This window comes from Scylla paramamosain, chromosome 11 (assembly GCF_035594125.1).
Source record: "Scylla paramamosain isolate STU-SP2022 chromosome 11, ASM3559412v1, whole genome shotgun sequence".
NCBI lineage: Eukaryota > Metazoa > Arthropoda > Malacostraca > Decapoda > Portunidae > Scylla > Scylla paramamosain.
This window is the reverse complement of record NC_087161.1, coordinates 16,091,228-16,116,580: the sequence shown is the minus strand read 5'-3', so window position 1 is coordinate 16,116,580 and position 25,353 is coordinate 16,091,228. Positions and strand designations below refer to the sequence as shown.

The following is a 25,353-nucleotide window of genomic DNA, read 5'->3' as shown; positions in this document are numbered from 1 at the left end:
CTTTTCTTCATTTGTTTTCCTCTTTCTCCTACTCCTCCTCCTCCTATTTCTCCTTTTCTTCGTTTCTTTCTTCTTTCTCCTCTTTCTCCTTTTCCTGTTTTTCCTTTCTTTCGTTCTTCTCTTTCTGCTCCTTCTCCTCCTTCTCCTTCTCCTTCTCCTCCAGTTTCTCCTTCCTTCGCCTCGCTGCTCCATTACACAGACGAACGAAGCTCCCAGCACGAACATAACCCGTGGAAATAATTGTGTTTCATTTATTTATTACATTGCCTTGATTAAAAACGGACTTACTCGTACGTAATATAGAATCGAATCTCGCTTTTAAGACCCGAAAGAATGTTCCAGCCGTGTCTCTTCGGTCGTGTCTTTTTCAAAAAGAGGATGATGGAGAGCGCGGTTTGTTTTTGAAGATTTTTACATTGCTCTTCGTTATGCCCCACGTATGTAGGTCACTGCCCGCCTGTCTACCCGCCTGTCTACCCGCCTGCCTGCCTTGCCAGCCTGTGCCCGTCTCGTCCTCTCCGTAAGAACGCCGCTGCTCGAGGAATCCGTGACAGGCTTGATAGCTGCTAATTGTAACTTGTTTGTATTGGGTTATGGCAAAGAGAAAAGAAAGATTGTGTTATTGGAAGTGAACTGCACACCTCCGTCCTTCCTTTACAGATGTGATAGAAAATTTAAAAGATAAAAAGGAACGGGAAAGATACAAAAAAAAAGGAAGGAAATGTAGAGAAATATAGAAAAAAAAGAAAGGATAAAGAAATATGAAAGATATACGATGATGATAAGACAAAAATGGAGAAAAGAGATACAGATACGAGCTACACAGAAAATAGGAAAGGGAGACAAACAAAAAAAAAAGAAAAAAGCCTGAAAAAAAAATGAAAAAGATAGAATGAAGCTAGGACTGAAACGAGAAAAAAATTACACGTGAGATTTGAAATAAGAGTACAGAGAAGGGAAACGCGAAACGGAAAGATATAAGAGATATGAAAAAAAATGAGAAAAAGTAAGTTAGGAAAATTGAAAAAAAAATTATGCGACAAAAGAAGAGCGAAAATGTGTATGAGGCGACGAAAAGGAAGAAAGTGAGAAAGTGCTGCTGAGAAACAAGACATGAAGAAAGAAAAGAGGATGAAAGATAAAAGAGAATCAAAGACGTAGAAAGAGAATGTGAATATGATAGGGAATCGGAGAAGGAAGAGAGGAATTACAAGGAAAGAAAAAAAACATTATATAAATAAAGTACAAAAGAAAACTACGAAGAAAACGGGAAGGGAAGAAGAGGAAGAGGATACGCGTAAAGCGACAATAAAAGAAATAAAAGAATAAAAAGAGAAAATTAATGGAATGGAGGAGAAACCGAGAGAGAAAAAGGAAACAGGAAAATTAAAGATAAAAGAAAAACGAGAAAGAGGATACGTACGAGAGAGAGAGAGAGAGAGAGAGAGAGAGAGAGAGAGAGAGAGAGAGAGAGAGAGAGAGAGAGAGAGAGAGAGAGAGAGAGAGAGAGAGAGAGAGGTGTGTGTGTGTGTTTTGTCATATAATTAAGAATTCATATTTTTCATCATTCTAAAGAAATGTGACATTAAATCTACTGTGTGTGTGTGTGTGTGTGTGTGTGTGTGTGTGTGTGTGTGTGTGTGTGTATCTGTGTGTATCTGTGTGTGTGTGTGTGTGTGTGTGTGTGTGTGTGTGTGTGTGTATCCCTGCTCAGTGAATGTGTCTCCCTCAGTGCGACCAGAATTCATGACCATTATGAATTATGAATTCACGACCATCATTAACCACACACACACACACACACACACACACACACACACACACACACACACACACACACACACACACACACACACACACACACACACACACATTTATAGTTTTTTTTTTTTTTGTTAGTAATGATGAACAGCACACCACACCTGATACTCAGTGTGTGTGTGTGTGTGTGTGTGTGTGTGTGTGTGTGTGTGTGTCACTCGACGAGGGAAAGCCAATATCGGGGGTTCAAGCGGGTAGTTTACGCACGTTGTCTGACCCCCGCGTAAAGATTTAGTGCAGCTTCGCCATCTGAGACAAATTTCCCTCGAGAGGCTTACTTCACTTGAATCGTGATTGAACCACGGCGAGGAATAGCGCTGCTCTGACGCTGGAAGTGCACTCATGTAGACATCGGCCACAACTACAGTTTTTGATATATATATATATATATATATATATATATATATATATATATATATATATATATATATATATATATATATATATATATATATATATATATATATATATATATATATTGTAATAGGATGGATTTGTTTCAATGTATTTGTGTGACCTATAAAGATTTTTTTTTCGATTATGCAAGCTGAAAGGAAATGAATATGAAGGTGAGAAAGTATAGCTCTTTAATTGCGGAATAAGTATTGCGGAAGTGTTTAAAAAATATACTAGAATTCCGAAAACTTGTATAGAGAAGTAAGACAAATTACAGTTAAGTGCTTTTGTTGAAGAAATACTGCCAGTTAGCAAGAGGAATGTGAGGAGATTTACATTTGAAAATTCCATGTTTTTTCATCCTTCTCGTTTCAATAATTTCTCACACTAGACCTTTTATTTATTTATGCATGTATTTATTTATTGATTTACTTATTTATTTACGATTGATTTAAGTTTCGTAGCCACACAGAAGGTTCCGAGGCACGAGACACACTAGGGTAGTCTGTAATATGCTGTAACCTCATTGAGCCTCTAAAATACAGGACTTAAAATACAGGACTTAGCTGTAATAAAAATAAAGCATCATCCATCCCAGGCCGAATTTGTGGGTTACAGTGTTCATCTATTAACGTGAATCTGAATTTTAAGCCTCTGTATGAAAATATAATGAGATAAGACAGTAGGCGAATTTATTAAGAATATACGTCATCCGCTTCAAATATTTAAGATTATAGTACGTAGACATATCCTTATATGAATATTTAACGAGAGCGACGTTGAAGACTGAACTAATTCTTAGACAAGAAATATGAGAGGCACCAGTGAACCCCCTCAGAGCAGCCAAACGAAGACCAACCAACATACGCTGCCACAAGTAAGGGCAATATATCCACACACATAATGTAGGAGCCATAATATGTCAATGCATTCGATACTGAATTCTAGGAATTAGATTACCGTTTCATTATCATAGCGTGTAAATTACACGCCATCGTGGCGTAACGGGTAGCGCTCCTGACTGGGAGGCGGAAGGTCCCATGTTCGATCCCCCAGAAGGTGTTTGTTATTCTGTGGCGAAGCTCCTGCCAAAGATGTATATCGTATGCAGTTCAATCATGTCCACACTATGAAAGTGGTGAAGCTATGTAAATGGTGCAGCTTCTGCCAAAAAAGTATATCGTATGCAGTTCAATCATGTCCACACTGTAAAAGCGGTGAGGCTGCTGCCATGTAAATATATATACCATATATATATATGTAAATATGTATACCATGTAAATCAAGACCCCTTCAGCGACTATCACTGTATTGTCTGCTGCCTCTTGATAAATAAACCTGATATTATTATTATTATTATTATTATTATTATTAATTAGTGGAGGTCGTGGAACGCCTGCGCCACCTCGCCACTTCGCCGCAGCTGTGAGGCCGCCAGGAAGGCCCGCACCTGAGGCGCTGCGACCCCCACCACCAGCCAAGGGACAGGTTTACTGCAATATCTCTCTCTCTCTCTCTCTCTCTCTCTCTCTCTCTCTCTCTCTCTCTCTCTCTCTCTCTCTCGGAACGCCATTAAGAGCCCCGTAACCCTTCCTTCGGCAAACAAGATGGATGGGTCCTTGATAGGAGCGAAGGCAGAGTAATATATATAGATGATAATATAGATAGTGATAATATAGACGTGTAGACTGGAGATATGGATGGTTAGGTATATATGATGACTCTGATAGGGCAGACATGGATAAATAAACGGTGGAGATGGAGATGGTGGGGCAATGAAACTGAATATATTTACTCTGTCAACTCGTTCGTCAGTATATTTTCTGGTATAAGTTTTATGGATCCAGTAATTGAGCGTAGCAGCGACACACCCTTGCAAGAGAGGAAATGTTTGGCGACATCTACGGACAGAGTAATTGGTACTGCGCAAATTGTAAGTAAATACCAAATACACGCTTTTTCATGTTGTTTTATGGATGTGGTACGTACCAGAGAAGAAAAAGAAAACATTTACAGTATTGCGTGCTGTGACTCGCATGTGCAAATCATAAGCAAACAGGAAATACTCACTTTTTTTAACAGTATTTCAAGATTGTGACACGATTGAAAAAAGAAACGAAGAAAAAGGTTTATGATAACGCGCACAGTAAACTACACGAACAATAAGCAAATAGAAAACGTATTACTTGAGTGCCATTTTAATGACGTGACATATCAATACTGCCTGCTGAGAAAGAAAAAAAAAAAAAGAAAACGGAACATCAGACACATTGCCGGTAGAGTCTTAGCAAAACTTTCAATCATTCCTCTTCCTGCATTTTCTCCAACAGAGCTCATTTTTTATTGTAAAACTCCTCAGTGCTCCACATCACTCGCTTCCGGGAAGTGGTGAGGCATCCTTTATAAAGCCACCAACACGCTTTATATTTACGCTGACACTTCACGGGACATTTCGATGCTGGGATCTTCACTGGAATCACTTGCACACTATGGTCGCGATTATACAGTGAGGAGTGGGAGGGAAGAGGTAATCGCGTGTCTTCCTCCTTCCTGTTGGTGTGTTGTATAAATTTGCTCGTTGATTCCCTTTGATTCCCGTAGCAATTGTTTCGTAATGCAGAGGTCAGTGTTACTTTTCCACTCAAGGTAGATAAGATGGAAAAGATTCATGGGGAGTGTATGCATATGTTGAAGACCGTTAAGTACGAATATTACTGATTCATCCAGCTGTTCTGCACTCCACTAATTCCACACAAAAGGTTTCCGCAGTTTGGCATCACCACGGCAGAGATTTTTATGGACAAATGTATCTAGTGTGCTTCATTAAATTTCCCTCCCGTGACGCTTACACGGAAAAAAAAATAGTAAGTAAATGACCAGCAAGGAAACATAAGTAAAAACGATGACTGCTGGCGATTATAACTACACAACAGCGTAGATTTAGCGAGAGGAACTTGAAACCAGCCTTTGTTGAATTATTGTTAGCAAGGTCTGCAGCTTATAAGTGGATTAACAGCGGGATAAAATTTCGAGTTTTACATGCGTAGTGAATGCCGGAAATCGTATAATATATGTTGGAATTTGACGTTTTTACTCAACAAGGAATTTTAGGCGAGTCTGTTTATATAGTTCGTGGCAGAAATATCATGAACGTGAGTCTAGACACGAGGTGACACTTAATGGAAGCTTCATCTTTATTCATCTATTTCTTTCTCTATTTTTAGCGGGGCATGCGAGAGTTAATTAGGGATGTCGTAGTTTTATTCATTCATTACATATGAAATACACACGTCACAGGCATTATCCGCTCACAGTCACTTCCAAAAAGAAGCAGAAGAATCAAGACAGTTTGCTAACTTGCTCTCTGAGGTGTCTTGGCATTCCCGATGGCTTACATACGAGCAATAATGGAGTACTGAATCGGAGTGTTTGCCAACCTTGTATTTGCATTTGGTTGGAGCCAGGACTGACGCCCCATCGCATGCTTCACCATTCAGAGCAAAGGAAGACACATGGCTTTCTTAACTTAAAACTTCATTACTGATAAATTACTGACATTGAGTTTATTTTCTATAAATGTGGAAGAGATAAGCATACAGACATACCATACAAGTGAGTGTGGAAGAGAACTGCCGCTGTAAGTTAGGAAGATGTCGATATCAAGGCTGCTTTTGAGAATTTTCGCAGTATGTTGGGCTGCACTACATTATGGGAAGATTGAGGCTACTCCAGGGTAATAAGGAGGTGCTCGTGTCGTTAATATTTGAATTACAATTAATTCACCAGCTCGTTACGCCGCCAGTACCGCGCCGAGGACCTGTGAGGTACGTGAAGAAGCAATTAACTATAAAGAATCAATAAGTAGATAAAAAGCTTCATTAATAAATTAGTAATTGGCTCATTCTGGGTCGCGTTGAGGCGGCGATAATGACGCTCATCAAAAAGCAGCTGGCGTGCAGATAAAGTTCGGACTCTTCGTCTCCTGCTTGCTTTGCTTGTAGCTGGTTAACGGTGGCGGTCCGTGACGAGACAAAGGCGATCAGGATTTGCTTATTGTATAGACGTGGATCATCTCTCAACTTCACCACGCCTTGAATGTGGCGGTACCAAAACGCAGAGGGCCGGTAGAATATTCTGGAAGTACAGCTGCATCCTATGGGGATTAAAACACGGTTCCAATCCCAGACGTGTGATAAAAATAGATTCATTCTGTATTCCCTTCAGCTTCGCCGTTTGACCTTTTCTAGTAATCAGCTACAAAGAAGCAGCGAGGTCACCTTTTTCTGACTCACGCTTTGGTTCTGCGAAGGACTTCCATCACTCGGATGCGTAAAAATTCAGGTGGATTTCAAAGAGAACTGCATCATGATTCCCATTTCCGCCACTACGCCTTTGCCTCCCCGATCTGCTGTTCTCCCTGTAGCCTTCTTGAAAATTATTGTTATATATTCATTATTGTCACCATTATAAATATGTTCTTATCAGCACTCAACACTATTACCATCACTACTGCTACTGCAACTTCGTACTGCAACTACTATTGCTACAACTACTATTGATGCTCCAACTACTACTGCTGCTACTACAACAACTACTATTACTACTGCTGCTATAACTAATATTTCTCTACAAGAAGAACAATATCAACAGCAACCACAGCAACTTACAGATAGATAGACAGATAGATAGAGAGACAAATGTGTAGATTTAAAGAGAGATATACAAACCAGAACACATTTCCTGAGTGGAAGAGAAAAAAAAGTGGGAATGCGTACCGCGAGAATATATATAAATTATTCCCAAGCAGAAAAAAAACAGGAAAGAATTGTTTTCTTTACCTCCGTCTCTTGCTTTGTTTTTCGTTCTTTTTAAGATCGCGCCGCAGGTCAGAGAAAAGTCAAGGTTTTGTTATAATATTTGCAGACAGTAGTAGTAGTGGTGATGATGATTGTTGTTGTTGTGGTTGTGGTTGTTGTTGTTGTTGTTGTTGCTACTGTGGTTGTCATATTTTCATTGTTATTTTTATTGTTATTGTCATTGTTATTGTGATTATCATTGTTGTTGCTGCTGCGGCTCATGTTGTTGTGATGCATCCCTCGCCACGACCTGAGCGCCAGGCAGCAGTGGCTGTTAGTAAAAAAAAATAATAATAATGAAAAAATAATAATAATAATAAATGAAAAAGTGTCAGATTTATATCATCCCTCGACATTTTGTGTGGCCTTGACCTTTGTAATTTTTTTCCCCCACATGAATATTCCATTATTATTTCCCCAGTGTGGAATGGTGGCGAGGTTTATCAGGCATAGATCTCGGTCCTCGGGTGTCAGCCTGCTTCATTATTATTGATTTCGTCCGTCCACCAGCCACCGTATGTGTCCAGCTGCTTCTTTCTTTCGTTTTAATTTTTCTTCTACAAATTCTCTTACTGTTCCATGTATTTAGGTAGGTATTCGTTTCATTATAAACTATTTTCTCTTATGGTGTTGATACATGAACCGACTCAAAAAGTAACACAAAATATCTTAAGTGGCAAAACATGAAACCAGCTTAAAAAAAAAACATCACCATAAGTATAAATGAATGAAATTACTCCTGAGCTTCACGAGAATTCTGCACCGTTTTGTACTCCTGGTAACAAAACAATGAATCTTGAAGACAGGGGAGCCACGCGTCGCTACTTCCTGCTCCAGATGCCAGTTAATGGAAGGAATACATGCCATAACTTCAGCAACAAATGGAGTTGGTGCGCGAGACGACAACACTTCATAAAAGAAATGTATGCCCCAACTGGAACAAGAAGCTGACTTGTGTGTTTTCGACGAGCACTGCAGGAGAAGGTAGCTGGTTAGTTTGGTGCCAAGGTGTGTGTGTGTGTGTGTGTGTGTGTGTGTTTTCCTAAATTACTATTATACTTTCGGCACATATACTCTTCCAGTTAGATATAATTGAGCATTCATAACAGAATAGAACGCAAAAGAGGTCCTGCTGATCATCTATATTTTTCAGTGATAGTGTTCAGCTCGTGCCAAACTGCGTCTGGATGCCTTGCCTCTGACTTAGCACCTTAGTGTTAAAAAGCATGAACGCGCTTTGAACCTTGCTTTGTACGTCAGTAATTAACATGGATTCTGCTCGCATTTATTTCCAGACTCACTGGAAGAAAAAGCAGGCTGAAAAGTCATACACGGAAAAATAGGTCTTACTCAAATGAAGGCAGATGTAAGCATTCCAATGGAAAATAATTGCAAGGAGTAACTGCACCAAATGACCCTCGTGTCCCGGGATGGCCCCTGTGCCACCGGGTCGGCTGCCTGGCTGGCGTGGACCAAACCGTGGCCAGTGCTGCCGGTTCATTGGTTTTCATTCAGCTTCGCACTAATAAAATAAAAGATGTAAACGTAACGCAAAGTACGACGTTAATCAGGCTTATATGCAGGCACAGGCTGAAACTATGGGAATCTTCATTCAGGCCGGTATTGGAACAGAACCATTAGGGTTCGGTCCTGCAGGGTTATAACCCTAACGCGGGAACGCCTCACTAACATCGGCAATATTTTGGCTGCCGTTATTTATTGGCCTTCCTTCATGAGCCTGGCGGTGGCTAAAGGAAGCAGTGCTTGCATGAAAACATGTTTTCCAGCAGGTACGTGACGGCGCAGACCGGCAGTATACCGTGAAAAAATCGATCGCCTTCACATCACCTTTTTGACTCAGACCTATGCAACACTCCTGCAGGCAGCACCTTCAGTGGTAACGTGTTGCACGGCGATGCGGGACATTACTATGCTTCCATTTATTAACTTCCGGTACCCATCAGCACGTCAGCAGACAGGAGCAAGCAGACGCCCCCGTCCCAGTCATGCGATCTGCCTCTAGAAGTTCGGAGATAATTCATCTCGAAAATGACACGTGTCTCATCAGTGTTCATCAGCGAGGCGTGTGTGTGCAGACGATGATGATAACGGCGAGGGAAATAGCGATGATGATATGACTGATGCACATACACACGCACACACACAGAGAGAGAGAGAGAGAGAGAGAGAGAGAGAGAGAGAGAGAGAGAGAGAGAGAGAGAGAGAGAGAGAGAGAGCGGCACAAACCACCTCGATTGGCGTATCAGAGACTAGCAGGGGCAGATGAAATCATGTATCTTGGACATTTCTTTTCGCGGCAGGAGAGGAAAGACCCACGAAATCCCTGCAGTCTGATTGAGGCTGGGAGGCCCTACTCCACACATTATTATCAAGGCGGGGCTGTCGAGGTACAAGGTCGGTGCTTTCTTTGTGGCTTCCAGATGGGCTGGCGGTTCACTCTCCGCTGTGGCGGAGCAATCGAGCAATCCAAGCCCGGCGAGGGAAGGTGACAAAGCTGAATATGTTTGGGGATCTGAGACGAGGAAGTGTGTGGCATCGGTGAGATTAGTTATGCAAGTTGTATCTACTTGTGGTTAGTCTTAGCGATGGTGAGTGTCCCCAGAGAATAGTTATGGATGTTTACGGGGAACTACAGTTGTTTTCTTCCTTCGTCTGGCTTGTGTGTTGGTTAATGAGCGTCCGCTGCTGATGAGGCGGCGGTTTTCATTGTTAGTCTCCCATTGTGATGTGTTCAGACTCACGCGTTAATTTCCAGCTGCGCACAAACTAACACTTAATTGTTCTTGCAAGTGACGATGTCTTGGACGTTATCACGTACCGGGCAAGATGTTTCTGTGTGTTAATGTCATGTACGCATATCTTCTTGATTGGCTTAGTAGTAATTGCAGGAAATACTGTACAAACCAACCCTGAAGAATCTTGTTGTGCATGATATAGTAAACAAGTATTGAAACATGTTTATGTAGTTTTTTTGCTTGCAAGTTTTGGGTGAAAACAAGGAGGTTCATTTTGTAATTTTTAATGTTGCCATGGGTGGATTGCGTTGGGTGGTTGCGTGGGTGGATTGTAGATTATCTGCCTTCGGATGTTGCACAAGTGTGTGTATCCTTGTCTCGTGGCGTCGCTTGCATTTTTGTTCCTCGGTATTTCCAGCTGACACGGAATAGTTCAGACTTCTCTTGCGTTTAAATGTTTTGTAGCGCCATTAATGCAAGGTTTCCGATCAGAGTTTAGCCAAGTTTTCAGCTATGATGCCGGTGTTAAGTTATTTTCAGAGAGAGAGAGAGAGAGAGAGAGAGAGAGAGAGACCGGTAGATCTTACTAAATATTGATACCGACTGAGAAATAACATTGCTCCGTACTGAATTTGCCTTTGCTAACACTACACTACCGTCTCCAGTAAGCCTTTCTTTCATTTCCATCTGCTACATCATTGCAGTTCACTGTGAAAACCTGCCATCCGTGGTTTAGTTTTTCTTTTCATGCCATTACTCTTTCCACCAGCTATTACCTCGAGTAAATGGACTGGCTGGCTCGCTGCTGGTAAATTCCCTGTTTTGAAGCACTGGATAAGTTGCCCAACACACGCTGCTCGTAAATAGTGAGAACAAATAGAGTGGAGTTCCTCTTACTTGCTCCCGCAGAGTTTGTTGTTGTGCAGGCAGCCATCGTCACTCGCTGCTGAATTAAACACTCGGGCAAGCATGCACAGGTGCGAACACACACACACACACACACACACACGCACACACACACACACACACACATCTAACTTCACTTCATACCTCACTTCATATTTCTTTGCCACAAAATTTTATTTCATCAGTAAATGTTTTGTAGTTTTATTCTGGCTTTTACCATGCCACTGCCATCCTCCCTTAGCGGCTTTATAAATTTCATGCTCTGTGGTAACATTAGCTTGACCAAAACACGAATATCTGTTTTGTATCATCTCAGTTTTTCCTGTCAACAAGATTATTACTTTATATAATTTCTTTCCGTAATCTATTCGTTAATCTCTCTCTCTCTCTCTCTCTCTCTCTCTCTCTCTCTCTCTCTCTCTCTCTCTCTCTCTCTCTCTCTCTCTCCAGTGTTTCTTTCAGTCTTTCTTCTATCTTTCGGTAAATCTGAAAACATGGTTCTTAATAGAAATGTCTGCATCCTTATTGCATTCCAGTGTGCATGGCTTGTTGGAACATTGCCAAGAACACGCACCCTGCATTGACTCAAACAACAACCCTTCCCTGTCATACAAGCAATTGGCCATCCACGCGGTTCTCAGCAAATCTAATTCTTCCAGTGCTTTTAACACCTCCACTACAATTCCATCTTCCCCGAAAGCCTCAGCTCATAATATATTTATTGCTTTCTTTGCATGTTCTCTCAGCAGTGTCCCGGAGCTCCCTGTGCCACTATGCAGTTTTCTCGCCTCTCCCTCAAAACCGTTTATTGTTTTTGATGCATGTGTCAATCCCATCCTTTAGTCTTTTCATTTCACTTCGTCTCCGCAATTTCATCTGCTTTGTGAATTGAATTTTACAGTATTTGTCTTTTTCATTCAGCAAAGTTATTGTTTGTGCACTGATTTGTTCTCTTCATGATCCTGTGCTTCCTTACAATGGCCATCAACTTGGCGTCAGTGAACGGTTTCCCTGGAAATGTTAAATATATACTGGCAAGATTGATTTATTCATAAATTCATTCACGTCTTCCATTTTCCGATTTTCCCATTTGATTTTTGTTTTTAATTCACTTCAACACTTCTGTCCACTGTTTTCACTGAGACCTGACTGAGATTGTGTTTCCTAATCTGCGTAGTGACTTCGATGCTGCACCGCCTAAAATAAGTCAGTCATCGTCATATAAACTCGTTGTTGCAGCGCCTGAAATTAAACCAATCAATTATTCGATCCGTCCTTTACACTCTCTTCAGCATCGTGGCCAAACTCCGCCGTTACCTTTACGCTCAACACCTGCGGATGTTTTATCTACGCCACGAAATTTGTGAAGCGTGCATGGACATAAATAGGGATTATATCGTCATTTATGCATAATGAATTGCTAGTATATTTTCATTGGCGTATAATACGTGAATTTCAGTCCCTCTCCACCCGTATATGAGGAAATATTTAAAGATACAACTATGTTTACAAGACTTTAGTGTAGAAGTGAAGAAATAAGATGGTTTTCCTAAAGGGTATCACGTTTATTTACAGCGTAAAGTATGTTGTTAAAGAAAACGTAAGAGCGAGAATTATGTGATTAGAGTGAGAGGTACATTTTGCTTATTTATAAGTGGAAGTAGAAGAACCGCGAAATATTCAGTATCTCAAGCTATACGCTCTTCACACGGAAGAAGCGGCACCACCGCGTGTTCCAACAATGTCGTCAGCTGATGCCTGGTCCACCTCCTCATCAACTCGCCTTCAGTCGTCCTTATTTCGTACATGAGGTAAGAAGTAAATGAATATTATCCTCCTGTGCTGTGTAGGAAGCTTTGGTATATTTCGCATGCTTTTTCGCCTATTGCCATGATCCACGGGTTGCATGCGGTCTTGATTGCCGTATGGCAGTCCGGTACCATTTCTCCTGAGTGGAGGAGGGGGCTGGTCGTCCCTATCTGGAAAGGGAAAGGGGACCGCCAAGACTGCAACAACTACCGTGCTATTGCGTTGTTCAGTGTGCCAGGCAAGGTCCTTGCCTCCCTTTAATGAGAGAGAGGAGAGCCACTCTCTCATCTTCAATGAAAGGGTCTTACAAGGAGTGTGGAGGCCTTCATCCCTTCAAAACTCGCGCATGCGTGCAGAGGGCACACATACGACTACTCCGGTACCACAACAAAGGATTCGGCTAATCATGTGTTTACTTATGTGTTTATGCATTCAAATAAATCAATAACAACATCATAGAATTTACTATGATGTCCATGTTAATAAGGAAAGGCTTAGATTCCCGCATAAAGAAAATGTTAGGGACGCGGAATTCCGTTAACCGAAAGCTCTAGATTGCAGCGTTACCAAATAAGAGTGTTTCACGGAAGGTTTTGATCTGGCAAACCTGCAAGATTAGGGAAACATCGATGACGGTACTACGGCCGTTTGTGTGATAGTGAACTACTTTATGACTTATTGTTACTATAATTATAATTGTGGGTGTACCAGGTAACTGCCCTTACAGAGACGTAACAATCAATTGTGTGTGTAGCGATAGCTGTGTGTGAAATAGGGAATGCCGTTGTGGAATTAATTTTGTGGTTTTAATTTGGGAATTGGTAACTCTGATGTCTACTTCGTTCACTTGACGGTGATGGCTGGCAGAAACAGATCGGGACTGGTGGAAAGTGGTGATGTGGGTCGTGCTCCACACACCGAGGACGGGACTTCCTCACAGGTGTTGTATGCTGTTTGCTCAAGTGTAGTTAGTGTCTGGCAATTTTTTTTTTTTTTTTTTTTTAGCTATTTAGGATATTATATTATGTACGTATTCTGACTGGATTATAAATATTGGCTGAAATATATTTTAACAAAGTTGAATTTATGGAGCCTTAGTGATATCGAATTTAGGCGTGACTGCGTGAATCACGAATAATGGTGATCGTGCTTCACTCCTGTATTAGGTTCAGAATTAGGTGTAAGTGTTCTTTATACATTCAACAATACTAAAAATCACGTTAGTCGTCTTATCTCCTGAAAGTCTTACTAAAATAACAAGGATTGGAGAGGATGTCGAACTAGAGATAGAGTTCATTCAGTTTTGTGTCTGTGCGCCATTTACAGTCCACCCTCGCCTCCTGCCTTGCTGGAGGAGTGATGGCCGTAACACCCTGCATGAAACTTACCACCTTGTCTCCACCTATCATCCTCATTTATGAACATGTCTAATTTTTTTTTAATATTCATTAATGACTCGGCATTAACAACATGATTACTAGTCCATCGCATTCATCTACAGTTATCCCTGGAAGCTTATTTACCTATTCATTGTGCTACCCGTAGACTACACGTGATGTTTTACTTCACTATATTTCTATCGTTACCATTATAAATACTAGCAAAATTCTAAAACACGAAGCAATAAAAATATATACATAAAAAAAAAATTTAAAGAAAAATCAGTGTAACTCACCAGCATTCTTCACCATCACCAGCCATCGACACCTGGAAGTCACGAGGACATAAACAGTGCCACCAGTACCACCAGCCCCTCAGTGCCTCACTCATACCAACACGCTCCCTTTATCCCTGAGTCTCACCAGCACACCCAATAAAGACCCAATCCTGACTACGTGTGCCGTAATCCTCTCATCCTTTAGTCCCCTTAAGTAGCTTCGTCTGTTCACCTTTCCATTAACGCACCTGCCACATCTGTCTCATTACGACATCTGTTTTTATTCCCCTGTCTAACACCCATACCTTTCCCGATATATCAGTTATTACCCCTCTCTCTCTCTCTCTCTCTCTCTCTCTCTCTCTCTCTCTCTCTCTCTCTCTCTCTCTCTCTCTCTCTCTCTCTCTCTCTCTCTCTCTCTCTCTCTCTCTCTCTCTCAATATTTTTTTTTTTCTCTACAACGACGTTATTTTATACAAAGAAACGTACACGGTTTTATTGAGACATATATCAAGATGGACTTAAAGACTTGAACTACTGTTACTTTTTTTTTCTGTCAGTGGTGCCTTTCAGAATTATATTTTAAACTTCCACCAAACCATTTCACTAAGTCTGAGGAGAGGCAGTAGTCATAAGCTTAAGGATTATCAAGACTTCCTGCGGAGCTAAAACTGAGCAACCCGTTTGTATTTTTTTTTTTTTTTTTGTCAGCAATTAACAGGATCTCTCTTATTTGTTGTCCTTGATTGTTCTTATTGCTTCCTGCAGCTTCCCTTCTTTCTTTTTTTCTTGTGGACAGCCTTCTTCGCACATAAGCGATAAAAAAAAAAAAACGCGTTACCATTAATACATGCACTTGCCTCACATAACTCTTCCTTCCTCACATTGCAGAAGACAACGTAGAAATCATTCGTATCTTCTTCTTTGGGCCATTTCTTTTAGGAGCCACCGGAGCGGAGCACGTGTGTCTATCTCTTCTGTTCCCTTTTATGCCTGGGTCTTCATTTGATTTCAGTAAAGTTTCATTATTAGTATTGTTTGAATTTTTATTAATGTTTTATTATTAGTTTTTAATGTTATATTTGTAACCTCAGTTCTACGTCTACCAACAAGTGTCATAACGATCACATTGTGGGAAAATAAACTGATTTGAATTTATACCCATCACTCCCATGTTTTCCTTCAAGTCATCCCTTCGCTTTGGTTTTCTTCTCTTCCCCTTGATACATCCTCCCCCCCCAATCCCCCTGCATCATGATACAGTATACATGTATTCTGTCACCAAAAGTTAGAGTAATATTTATATACGGCTACAACTCGCTTCCCATACTAAACCGTGAAAACGATGCTGAACTAAGGGTGGTTTTTACAGCGCAGCTACGGAAGAAGGAAAAAGAAATGAAAATTTTTATGGAAACCCAGGTGACCTCAGCCTGGGTCCCACGCTGTACGTGAGGAAAGAAGGAAAGAGAGAGTAAACTATAATGTAACAATTCATACCATTACAAACTGTCGGATTAATGAGTCCGTTCCAGTCACATTCCATTATTTTAGAACCGATTTCTTCTTATTGTGATATAAAAGAATCCCACTTCCTCCAAAAATTACCTATTCTTAATTAGGGTAAGTAAAGAAAACTAATAGATGAATAACTAGATTGCATCTTTTAACTCCATTGTCACTAATCTTATTGTGAACCTTTGAGAATAATTATGTATAATGATTTTCGGTGTAAATTAAGCTGATGTCATGATGCAGAAAGAAATAGACACATTTTTCTACTATTTAGACCATTGCCAGATGCTTCTGTGATGATCGTATGGTGACTGTTCCCAGTGATAGTGCACAATCCTTATTAAGCTACAACTTTAATCATAAAAGCTTTCTGGAGAACCTCAAAACTGCCCAATCAGATGAATTATCACAAGAACAATGAGACCAACTTCGAAAATACAAACAACTTTCAATACAGACTTAAAAATAGTCGAGATAAGGACCCAGACTTTGAGAGGATAGTCCCCAATGGTTTATATATATATATATATATATATATATATATATATATATATATATATATATATATATATATATATATATATATATATATATATATATATATATATATATATTCATATTAGGTGTTAAGACAAAAGCAGTGCAGGAAGACGGATTTCGTTAATCCCGGAAGAGAACAACATAGTCGCCATGGTAAAGTTAAGGGGGGTTAAATAAAAAAAAAACCGTGTTTGCCTGAAATCAATACATAATGCAGGTGATTGACGTACATTATCACCTGGATTACGAAGAGAGGGAGACGTGGACGCAGGTGAACTATTTTGCACTTACCTGCTCCGTTCTCTAATTTTACGGTTTTAGTTTTGCAAGTACATTTAGTGTAGCTGTGTTACATTTTTTTTTTGTGTGTGTAATAATAATAATAATGATAATAATAATAATAATAATTTATAATTATTATTATTATTATTATTATTATTATTATTATTATTATTATTATTATTATTATTATCATCATTATTAATTATCAACAGTTGATTGGTAGATGCTATTGACAGATGCAAGGAAGCCACAAAACGCCTGACTTCTGACTCTGACTCTCTAAAATTTCTGATTGGGGCAGAACAAGCTTAGTATTGTTCAATGACTTTTTTTTTCTCTCCATCTATCAACTCGACACAACCTTCCAGACAACTATCCTCTCTTCTTCAATGACACTCAACTGTCGCCCTCTTCTATACTGAACATCCTCGATCTATCTTTGTAATCAAAACTGGAAACTTAACATCTCACCTCTAGCTAAAACAACTTCTATGAAGTCAAGCTTTCTGAGTCGTCTCCGCCAGTTTTCTCACCCCCCACCCCACAACTGCTAACTCTATACAGGTCCCTATCCGTCCATGTAAGGAGTATGCTTCACATGTATGTGTGTGGGGGGGAGGGGCGGTCCCACTCATACGGCTCTTTTAGACAGGGTGGAGTCAAAAGCTTTTCGTCTTGCCAACTCCTCTCCTCTAACTGACTGTTTTCAGCCTCTTTCTTATCGCCGCAGTGTTGCATATCTTGCTATCTTCTACAGCTATTTTCATGCCAATTGCTCTTGCTAACCTTCCCTCCTCCCTCGATCTCACTGCACAAGACTTTCTTCATTCACTCACCCCTTTTCTGTCCACCTCTTTAAAGCAAAAGTTAACCAGTATTCTCATTCATTCATCCCTTTCTCTGATAAACTCTGGAACTCCCTGCCTGCTTCTGTATTTCCACCTTCCTATGACTTGAACTCTTTCAAGAGGGAGGTTTCAAGACACTTATCCTGTAATTTTTTAATAACACTTTCGACTCAGTGGGCCCTTTTTTTTTATTGAAGTTTTGTTGCCCTTGGCCGGTGCCCATCCTAATATATATATACATATACATATATATATATATATATATATATATATATATATATATATATATATATATATATATATATATATATATATATATATATATATATATATATATATATATATATATATATATATATATATATATATATATATATATATATATATATATATATATATATATATATATATATATATATGCAGCCAAAGGCTGAAAATATACTTTTGTTGGTAGAAAGAAAACCTTAAAAACAATGAGAATACCACCAAACCAGAGGCAAATTATGAGGCAGACTATAAAAGTGAAAGGTAAAAGGGTAAAATTAAGAACAGAGAAATTAAAACAATGTAAAAAGATAGTTAATTAGAATGACAAACAAGAATAGAAGTAACATGAGTGGTTATTAAACAGCCTGACTAGAGTGGGACGGCGATGTGCTTGTAACGGTCAGTGCAGCCTCTGATGGGGACCAGCTTGGTACATGCACGTAGGGCTCGTCGCGGCGGCGGTGCGTCGCGGGGAAGCAGGTCTTGGTGTTGTGTATGTGTGTGTGTGTGTGTGTGTGTGTGTGTGTGTGTGTGTGTGTGTGTGTCCTGTATCAGACTTGTAATACTTTGACATGTCTCCTCTATTCCTCTTCTTCTCATTGCTTCAATAACTGCTAAGATTTTTACAGAATCGGGGGCATTTTTTGATCAGTGGAAGTCATGCATTGTGGATTCATTTATTCGACATACTACTTTGTACCTCGTATGAGTCTTCCAGTGCATTCACATGTCCACTAACCTCAATTCTCCCCAGTGTTTCAGTCACTCCGAAGGTGTACGAGTATATTAGGTAAGGATATTTTTCTTGTTCAGCTAAAGCCATGCATTGTGGATATATTTATTCGAAATATTTCGCATGGATTCCGTGAGCTGCACAACGCCTCCTGAATCCTGTGTGCTGTGTTGAATTATTGCAACAGAAAACGAAGAAGACAGTGAAATGGTGACTGGTGGTCTGCTGTGGCGACCCTTAACGGGAGTCGCAGGAAGGAGTGAGATCAAGCGTTGCAGTAATCCTATTAGAGAATAGTTTGTGAAATACTTGTGTAGCAGAGATAGTGGATATGTTGGTCGGTTCTTTTCAGTTCTTTTGATGTCTCTTTCCTGGTGAATCAATTACAGCTATTCCGTATCAATGTCTAGAAATGAGGATTTACTTTCTGTTGTTATATTGACTATTTTTAGACCCTCTCTCTCTCTCTCTCTCTCTCTCTCTCTCTCTCTCTCTCTTCTCTCTCTCTCTCTCTCTCTCTCTCTCTCTCTCTCCTCTCTCTCTCTCTCTCTCTGTGTGTGTGTAAATTATAACTGTGTCCACCTTCTTTTCCTGTTTCTTAATTTCCTTTCTTTTTCTTCCGTTATTTCATTTTTTCATTTTTTTTTTCTCCTCCTCCTCCTCTTCCTCCTCCTCCTGCTCCCATTCTTCCTGATATCGGGGACCGGCACTTGGGAACTATCTAATCCCGACGTGGCGAGCAAACTATGCCTCAAGGAAATTCATGTTCTTTCTTTTTCATGCGGACCTGTTCTGCCCGCCTCGTATCTTCGGGGGAAATATTTTCTCGACAATTCCAAGTAGAGATTCTGCGTTTGCTTGGGAAATGGGAAAGGGGGAAAGTTTTTTTTTGTTATGTGGTGTGTGTGTGTGTGTGTGTGTGTGTGTGTGTGTGTGTGTGTGTGTGTGTGTGTCTGGTTTGGGTCTTATAAGGAAGCTTCATGTAGACTCAAAATATTACAGTTATGTTAAGGGTGTTTATCTTGATTTATTAAGTGTGGTGAGTAGATTTTTGTGGTGAGAAAATGTAGGATTAAGCAGTAGATCTTTATTTCCATAACGGTTCGACAATGAGGACGTTACAAAAATATATATATCTTGTACCATCCTGTGCTTTTTTTTTTCACCACTCATTACCTGATATAACAACGTAACTGTAATAACACAATAACGACAATTAAAGTAGCAGTCTCTCCGCCTCTGATGTTATTATGTAACGCTTTTCATAACTGACAACGAAAGGTCGTGCTAGATTATCACAATTCATGCCATAGATATAAAAATGAGACCACTGGGGACAAGCAGATCACCGACTTTACCTGTCTGTCTGCCTGTCTGTCTGTTTGTCTGTCTGTCTGTTTAACTATCTATCTGTCAATCTATTCGTCTGTCTGTGTCTCCCTGCCTGCGTCTCTCTCTCTCTCTCTCTCTCTCTCTCTCTCTCTCCTCTCTCTCTCCTCTCTCTCTCACACACCACCACCACTACTACCACCACCACCTCTACCACCGCCAAAATTCTATCTACCGGATAAGACTTCAAATACAAACAATTGAAAAAGGAATGAAGCTAATGAACCCGAAACAAACCACCGATTTAATCATTGCAGTGAAACCAAATCCCGTGAACCGCTAAAAGCATCACTTGCCCATACAGTCTGAGTGAATTAGCCTTCCAGTCCAGCTCACAACGTAATGCTAATACGGGTGTCTGAATCGCACAAAAGGATACCGACAAAAAAACTCAATAAAAAAAAGCATTCATTGATCCCTGCAAATCACACAGGCGGTCATGAGGGAAGGGAGGCGCACTGACTGATGGAAGCACTGTTGAAGAGCTTGTCTGTATGTCTTAGTGTGAATATCGTTGAAAGTAACTACACAGGTGAATAAAATGGCTTTGAATTGTGAGTCTTTTCTGTAAAACACGCGTAAGAGGCGATGGGATGTGTGTGTGTGTGTGTGTGTGTGTGTGTGTGTGTGTGTGTGTGTGAGAGTGTACATAAGTATTAATGGTGGCCTTATCACACTGCAACACCCATACACTCTCCCTAACATAATTTGCCACCGCCACGTTTATCTCCCCCTATTGGCGTATTGGAAAATGAAACCGTGAAATAAAGTTGGATGCAGCATGTGTATAACTCCCACATGCCGATCTATTTTCGTATGTATAGGAAATAAAGCTGTAGAAGAAGGAAATTATTACGTAAAATTTCCTAAATATATACCGTAAAGGGATTTTGTTGTTGAAAAGACATAATATTCATTCGCCGATAGGTTTTAAATTGAAGACAGCGACTAATCTCACGTCTTGGCTCATAACTCATTGTTCTATCTCTCCTTCATCCTGCAGTGCCTTGGCTCAACACTTCCACCTTACATTGATGCAGGACTTAAAGCGCATTGTAATTTCAGTTTCGGAATGGAGTTCGGATGGTGGATGAAGTGCTGAAATAGAGATCTAGGGTCTCAACTTAAAGCCGATTCTTGCTAACTGGACTTCCCAACACGTGGCTTCATTGTGACATTTAAAACTCACACAATATTAATGAAGAAGAACACAACTACTGCTTACCACATAACATCTTTTTCTCTAGATATGCTTTTCGATGTACATATGAGATCAATATTTCTGACAGCTCTCCGCCACCAGGCCAGGCCATCTGTCATCATCATCCATCAATTTATCCCAGCCATCTCTTGAGACTGTGTAATGTCTGTGCACTTAACTCTTTTGTGTATTTTGCTATTTTGCTATTTTGCTATTTTAGTTTGCAGTCATGCTTGTAATTTTCTTTTCCATCCCTTTAAATATAAGCAGTAAGGCATTACCTCTGCTATTTAACCCTTTCATTCCGGTGATCATATATGAACGATTGCATCAGTGCGGTGCGTAGCGACGGCGATCGTTCCCGTAATCAAGAATTTTCGCGCCTCAATTTTGAGCTCCAAGCGCGGTTTCTCGAGTCAGATGGCGCGTGGAAGTGTCTGGCATCTGTTTCCACCCGTAGTGTTGCCACTAGCTCTGTATATTTAGCGGTAACTAAGCTATTCTCCCATTCTGAGGGCGACACTTGGCAACACCAGCGACCCGCCGTGTGGAAACCATCCTGATAAGAGCCAAGGGACCTGATAAGAGCGAAGGACACGGACAGCCTGATAATAGAGAAGGATCTCAGATCCTTCCCTATTATTATGTGTGTGTGTGTGTGTGTGTGTGTGTGTGTGTGTGTGTGTGTGTGTGTGTGTGTGTGTGTCTTCTCCGGGCTGTTTCTGGTTGACGGATCACACAGCGAGATCCTTGATAAGCCATAACTAACCTTTTCAGAGATCACATGGAGCTACAAAGTACATCATTGTATTTCAGAATAACACAGAGAAAAAATATTAGTATTCAAATAGTCTTCTGACAATTTCTAGGTTTATGATTCTTACCCGTCATGGCTTATGAGAAAATAGTTTAATCACTGGAATATAAGGGTTAAGGATGTTATAACATTTCATATAAAACAACACTGCAATACCAGTAACCCTTTGCACCACACCACCAACACTACCACACCTTTGATAACACCACCACCACCACCACCACCACCATCACCACACTTACATTCACACACCACCACCACCACCACACCATTAGCGACACCCCGCGGGGCACATTATCGTGGCCTCAGGTGTCACTAGTCGGGGAAAGACGAAGGATAACTAAAAGAATTCTCGTCTTTTTTTTTTTTTTTCTCTCCCTCCCAGAGCAGCCGATCAAGATATATAGTTTGGAAGGCCGCCAGCCAGCGCCCACCAGCGGCCCCAGTGCGCCTTGTGCCTTCACTTGCGGCGTCCCCTCTCCCCTATCCTCCTCAAAGTCCTTCAGCATGTCAGGTATGGCTTTTGTCTTTTACCCCCTCCGCTGTTTTTCTCTCTTTTGACACAGCTGACGAGACCTTGAAGTGGGGTGCGTCTGTCATTCTCTTTGTCAGTGCTTTCCCCGTTTTCTTTCATGTTGTGTGTCATGTCTGCTTGATGGTGCTGCTGCTGCTGCTGTTTTTTGTTAACGTTTGGTGCACGGTGTCGGTTTGCCTATTATAAGGCAGCACGGGGATGTTGCAGTGGTGTTTTGGTCTTTGTACAGGTCTAGTCTTTGTTTGGAGAGAGAGAGAGAGAGAGAGAGAGAGAGAGAGAGAGAGAGAGAGAGAGAGAGAGAGAGAGAGAGAGCGGTGGGGGGGTGGGGTCGCCCATGAAGTATCTTGTGTTGCTAGTGATGATGTATAATTACTGATATGCAAGTTATTTGGTGTCATTTGGTATTCAGTCTGTTAGTTTGCTCGTAGAAGTGGTGAGGCATGGAGGTTGCCGTGAATTGCAACAGTCAGCTTGCACGTCTATTTGTCAAATTCAAGACTATCCTATTTTGAAGTCTACCGCTATAATAAATCATTAATAGTGGTAACAATGATAAGTAAGTGTGGTAGGATCGACTGGCTTGGCTGATGTTACGGTAGTTATTCGTATGTTTTCCTTGTGGGGATATATATATATATATATATATATATATATATATATATATATATATATATATATATATATATATATATATATATATATATATATATATATATATCATGGTGTAAAATGAATGCACATTTGACAAGCAGGAACGTTGAACCAGGCAGTCAGTCGTTTAAGAAGGTGAGTTGAGTTGTTGGGTGGGAGTGCAGCCTTCATATGGGCACTCCTTGACGTGTTCTGCTTACTGTCTGGGTCTTCTGTTTTCCTCTTTCTGTTTACTTTTGATGAGGTCGTTTCTTCTTCCTGTTTCAGACGGCGGTGTTCCTCTTAATGGTGTGCGTGATAGTGTGCGGTCTCAGACAGTTAAGTCTGTGTACGTGACGCATTGTGAACTATGAATAAAGTCAAAACATTTTCATCCATAAAAAACAAGTACTTTCATATATTAAAGGAAAATGCAACGATTTTCTAACATGAATGAGTTGACGTGGCTTACAAATGAATGGCCGCCATCATTAAAGAGACATTAGCAAAGACTGGTAGCAGTGAACGACCTAAATTGTTTCCAGCTGTGAAATGAATTAAAGTTTTATCATTATTATTATTATTATTATTATTATTATTATTATTATTATTATTATTATTATTATTATTATTACATCAAAGAAAAATTCTTGCTAAATTATCACTACAACTATGAAAACACTCATCAAAAACACGAATAACTTTCAGTAGAGCCTGTTAAATATCAGGGATAAAATGATGCAGTGCTTGGGATTACAGTCAACTGTATCACATGTACGTATACTGCCACTCCCTCTAAGACTTAAAAACAGTTCACAGGCATACATGTGCCCTGAGGAGTAGTCTAGGAAACAGGACACAGTGCAGCATGTAATACATTTATAGCCTTGATCCGTTGCTCCATCCTCCTCGTGTGTCATGAGGGCTAGGAGTGTGTCTTTTTGTTCTGTACTACCTCCACCATCGTTTTCCTCACGTCCTACCAAAAGAGGAATAGGAAGAAAAATGGGAGGTGGTGGATGGAGCAGAATACGTAAATTTCCTCTTTCACATCTTTATTTCCTCCTGTTGCTCCTCTAATTTCCTGTCTTGATTCGTTATCTTACTCCTTTTCTTACGTTCTTCGTGTTCTTTTTTTCTCTCCTTTTCTCAACAACACCAAAGGGAACAGACCACCACACGGCTCCTCGCTACCTGGCTACCTGAGAACTCGATATCGCGGCTTTTCACTCACCTGGTGCTATTACAGTTAGGTGTTTATCCTTATAAGGCAGTGCTTGATCGACTTACATTTGCGTCTTCTTATGAAGTCACGTGGAGGAGATACTCGTCAAACACAAACACGTTTGCTTTTAAAAAAAGCGTTCACTAAAAATCGCCCTAAGTGCAGCTTTGACCACTTAAAGAAAAGGAACGCTGACAGTTTTGCTTCATGTGTACACGCGCATCGTTTGCTTTCTTTGGAAATTCCAGGGTTACTAAGAATTGTATGTAGTGTTTAGACCAGTCGTTGGTAAGGTGACAGGCTTTTACAATTTTCAATATTTACTCGTATCTCTTTGTATAGATTCTCTCTCTCTCTCTCTCTCTCTCTCTGAACATTTTCAATAAATGCAGTGATATAATTAGGGAGGACATATTAGTACCTAAAGTTTACACTATCGTGTGACAAACGCTACTGTCCACATATTTGCACATACTACTGACTATACACTGCACGCTGTACACTATAAACATGAAGGTGGCTGCTGATGTAGCCATCAGTGGGCGGCAACCTTTGCCTGCTGGGTGGACATTTGCCTGATGTGAAGGCGCGCTGGTGGGTGGTGGAGTAGGACCTGGGACCTCCAAGAGGGAGTCGTTGCTCAGCACCGTCCTCGTGCATAGTTCAGACCTCCTCCAGGTGGCCCTCAGGTCCGTCAGGTGCAGCACGTGCTGGACCTGTGCTTTGTGTAGCACCGTCAGGGCGGCGACTCTCCTGTGGTGCTCCAAGCAGTCCAACGCTGGAGCTGCTGCGCCAGTCTCTCTCTCTCTCTCTCTCTCTCTCTCTCTCTCTCTCTCTCTCTCTCTCTCTCTCTCTCTCTCTCTTTCACGAGGGCCGCGAGGCCCTCGTGGCTCAGTGGTAGAGTGATGAACTTTAAGATTGGTGTGAGGGAAGTATGGGTTCGAACCCCACTCGGAACTTACAAAAATTCAAAGAGCATCCACTGCATCATCATGTGTGCTTAAAAATGTGTAGTTAAAAGCACAACACGGTGATGGAGCTGCCCAGGGGAGGAGCAGGAGAGGTGAGTGCGCAGCACCTTCCCTGCCTTACCCAGGGGAGCAGGGGAGGTGAGTGCGCAGCACCTCCCTAGGCTTCCCACCATTTGTCCCACCCGGTCAGGGGTTTGAC

At 40.7% G+C, this 25,353-nt stretch overlaps 1 protein-coding gene across 1 annotated transcript in view; it reads left to right on the top strand.

Moving 5' to 3' along the window:
* The first annotated feature begins 13,400 nt into the window (after positions 1 to 13,400).
* LOC135104620 (uncharacterized) overlaps positions 13,401 to 25,353 on the top strand; it is an 84,638-nt gene continuing 72,685 nt past the window's right edge. Inside the window, exons 1-2 of the mRNA XM_064012151.1 lie at positions 13,401 to 13,484; positions 22,179 to 22,307. Of these exons, the coding sequence (XP_063868221.1) occupies positions 13,401 to 13,484; positions 22,179 to 22,307 (213 nt within the window). The remainder of the gene's footprint in view (positions 13,485 to 22,178; positions 22,308 to 25,353) is intronic.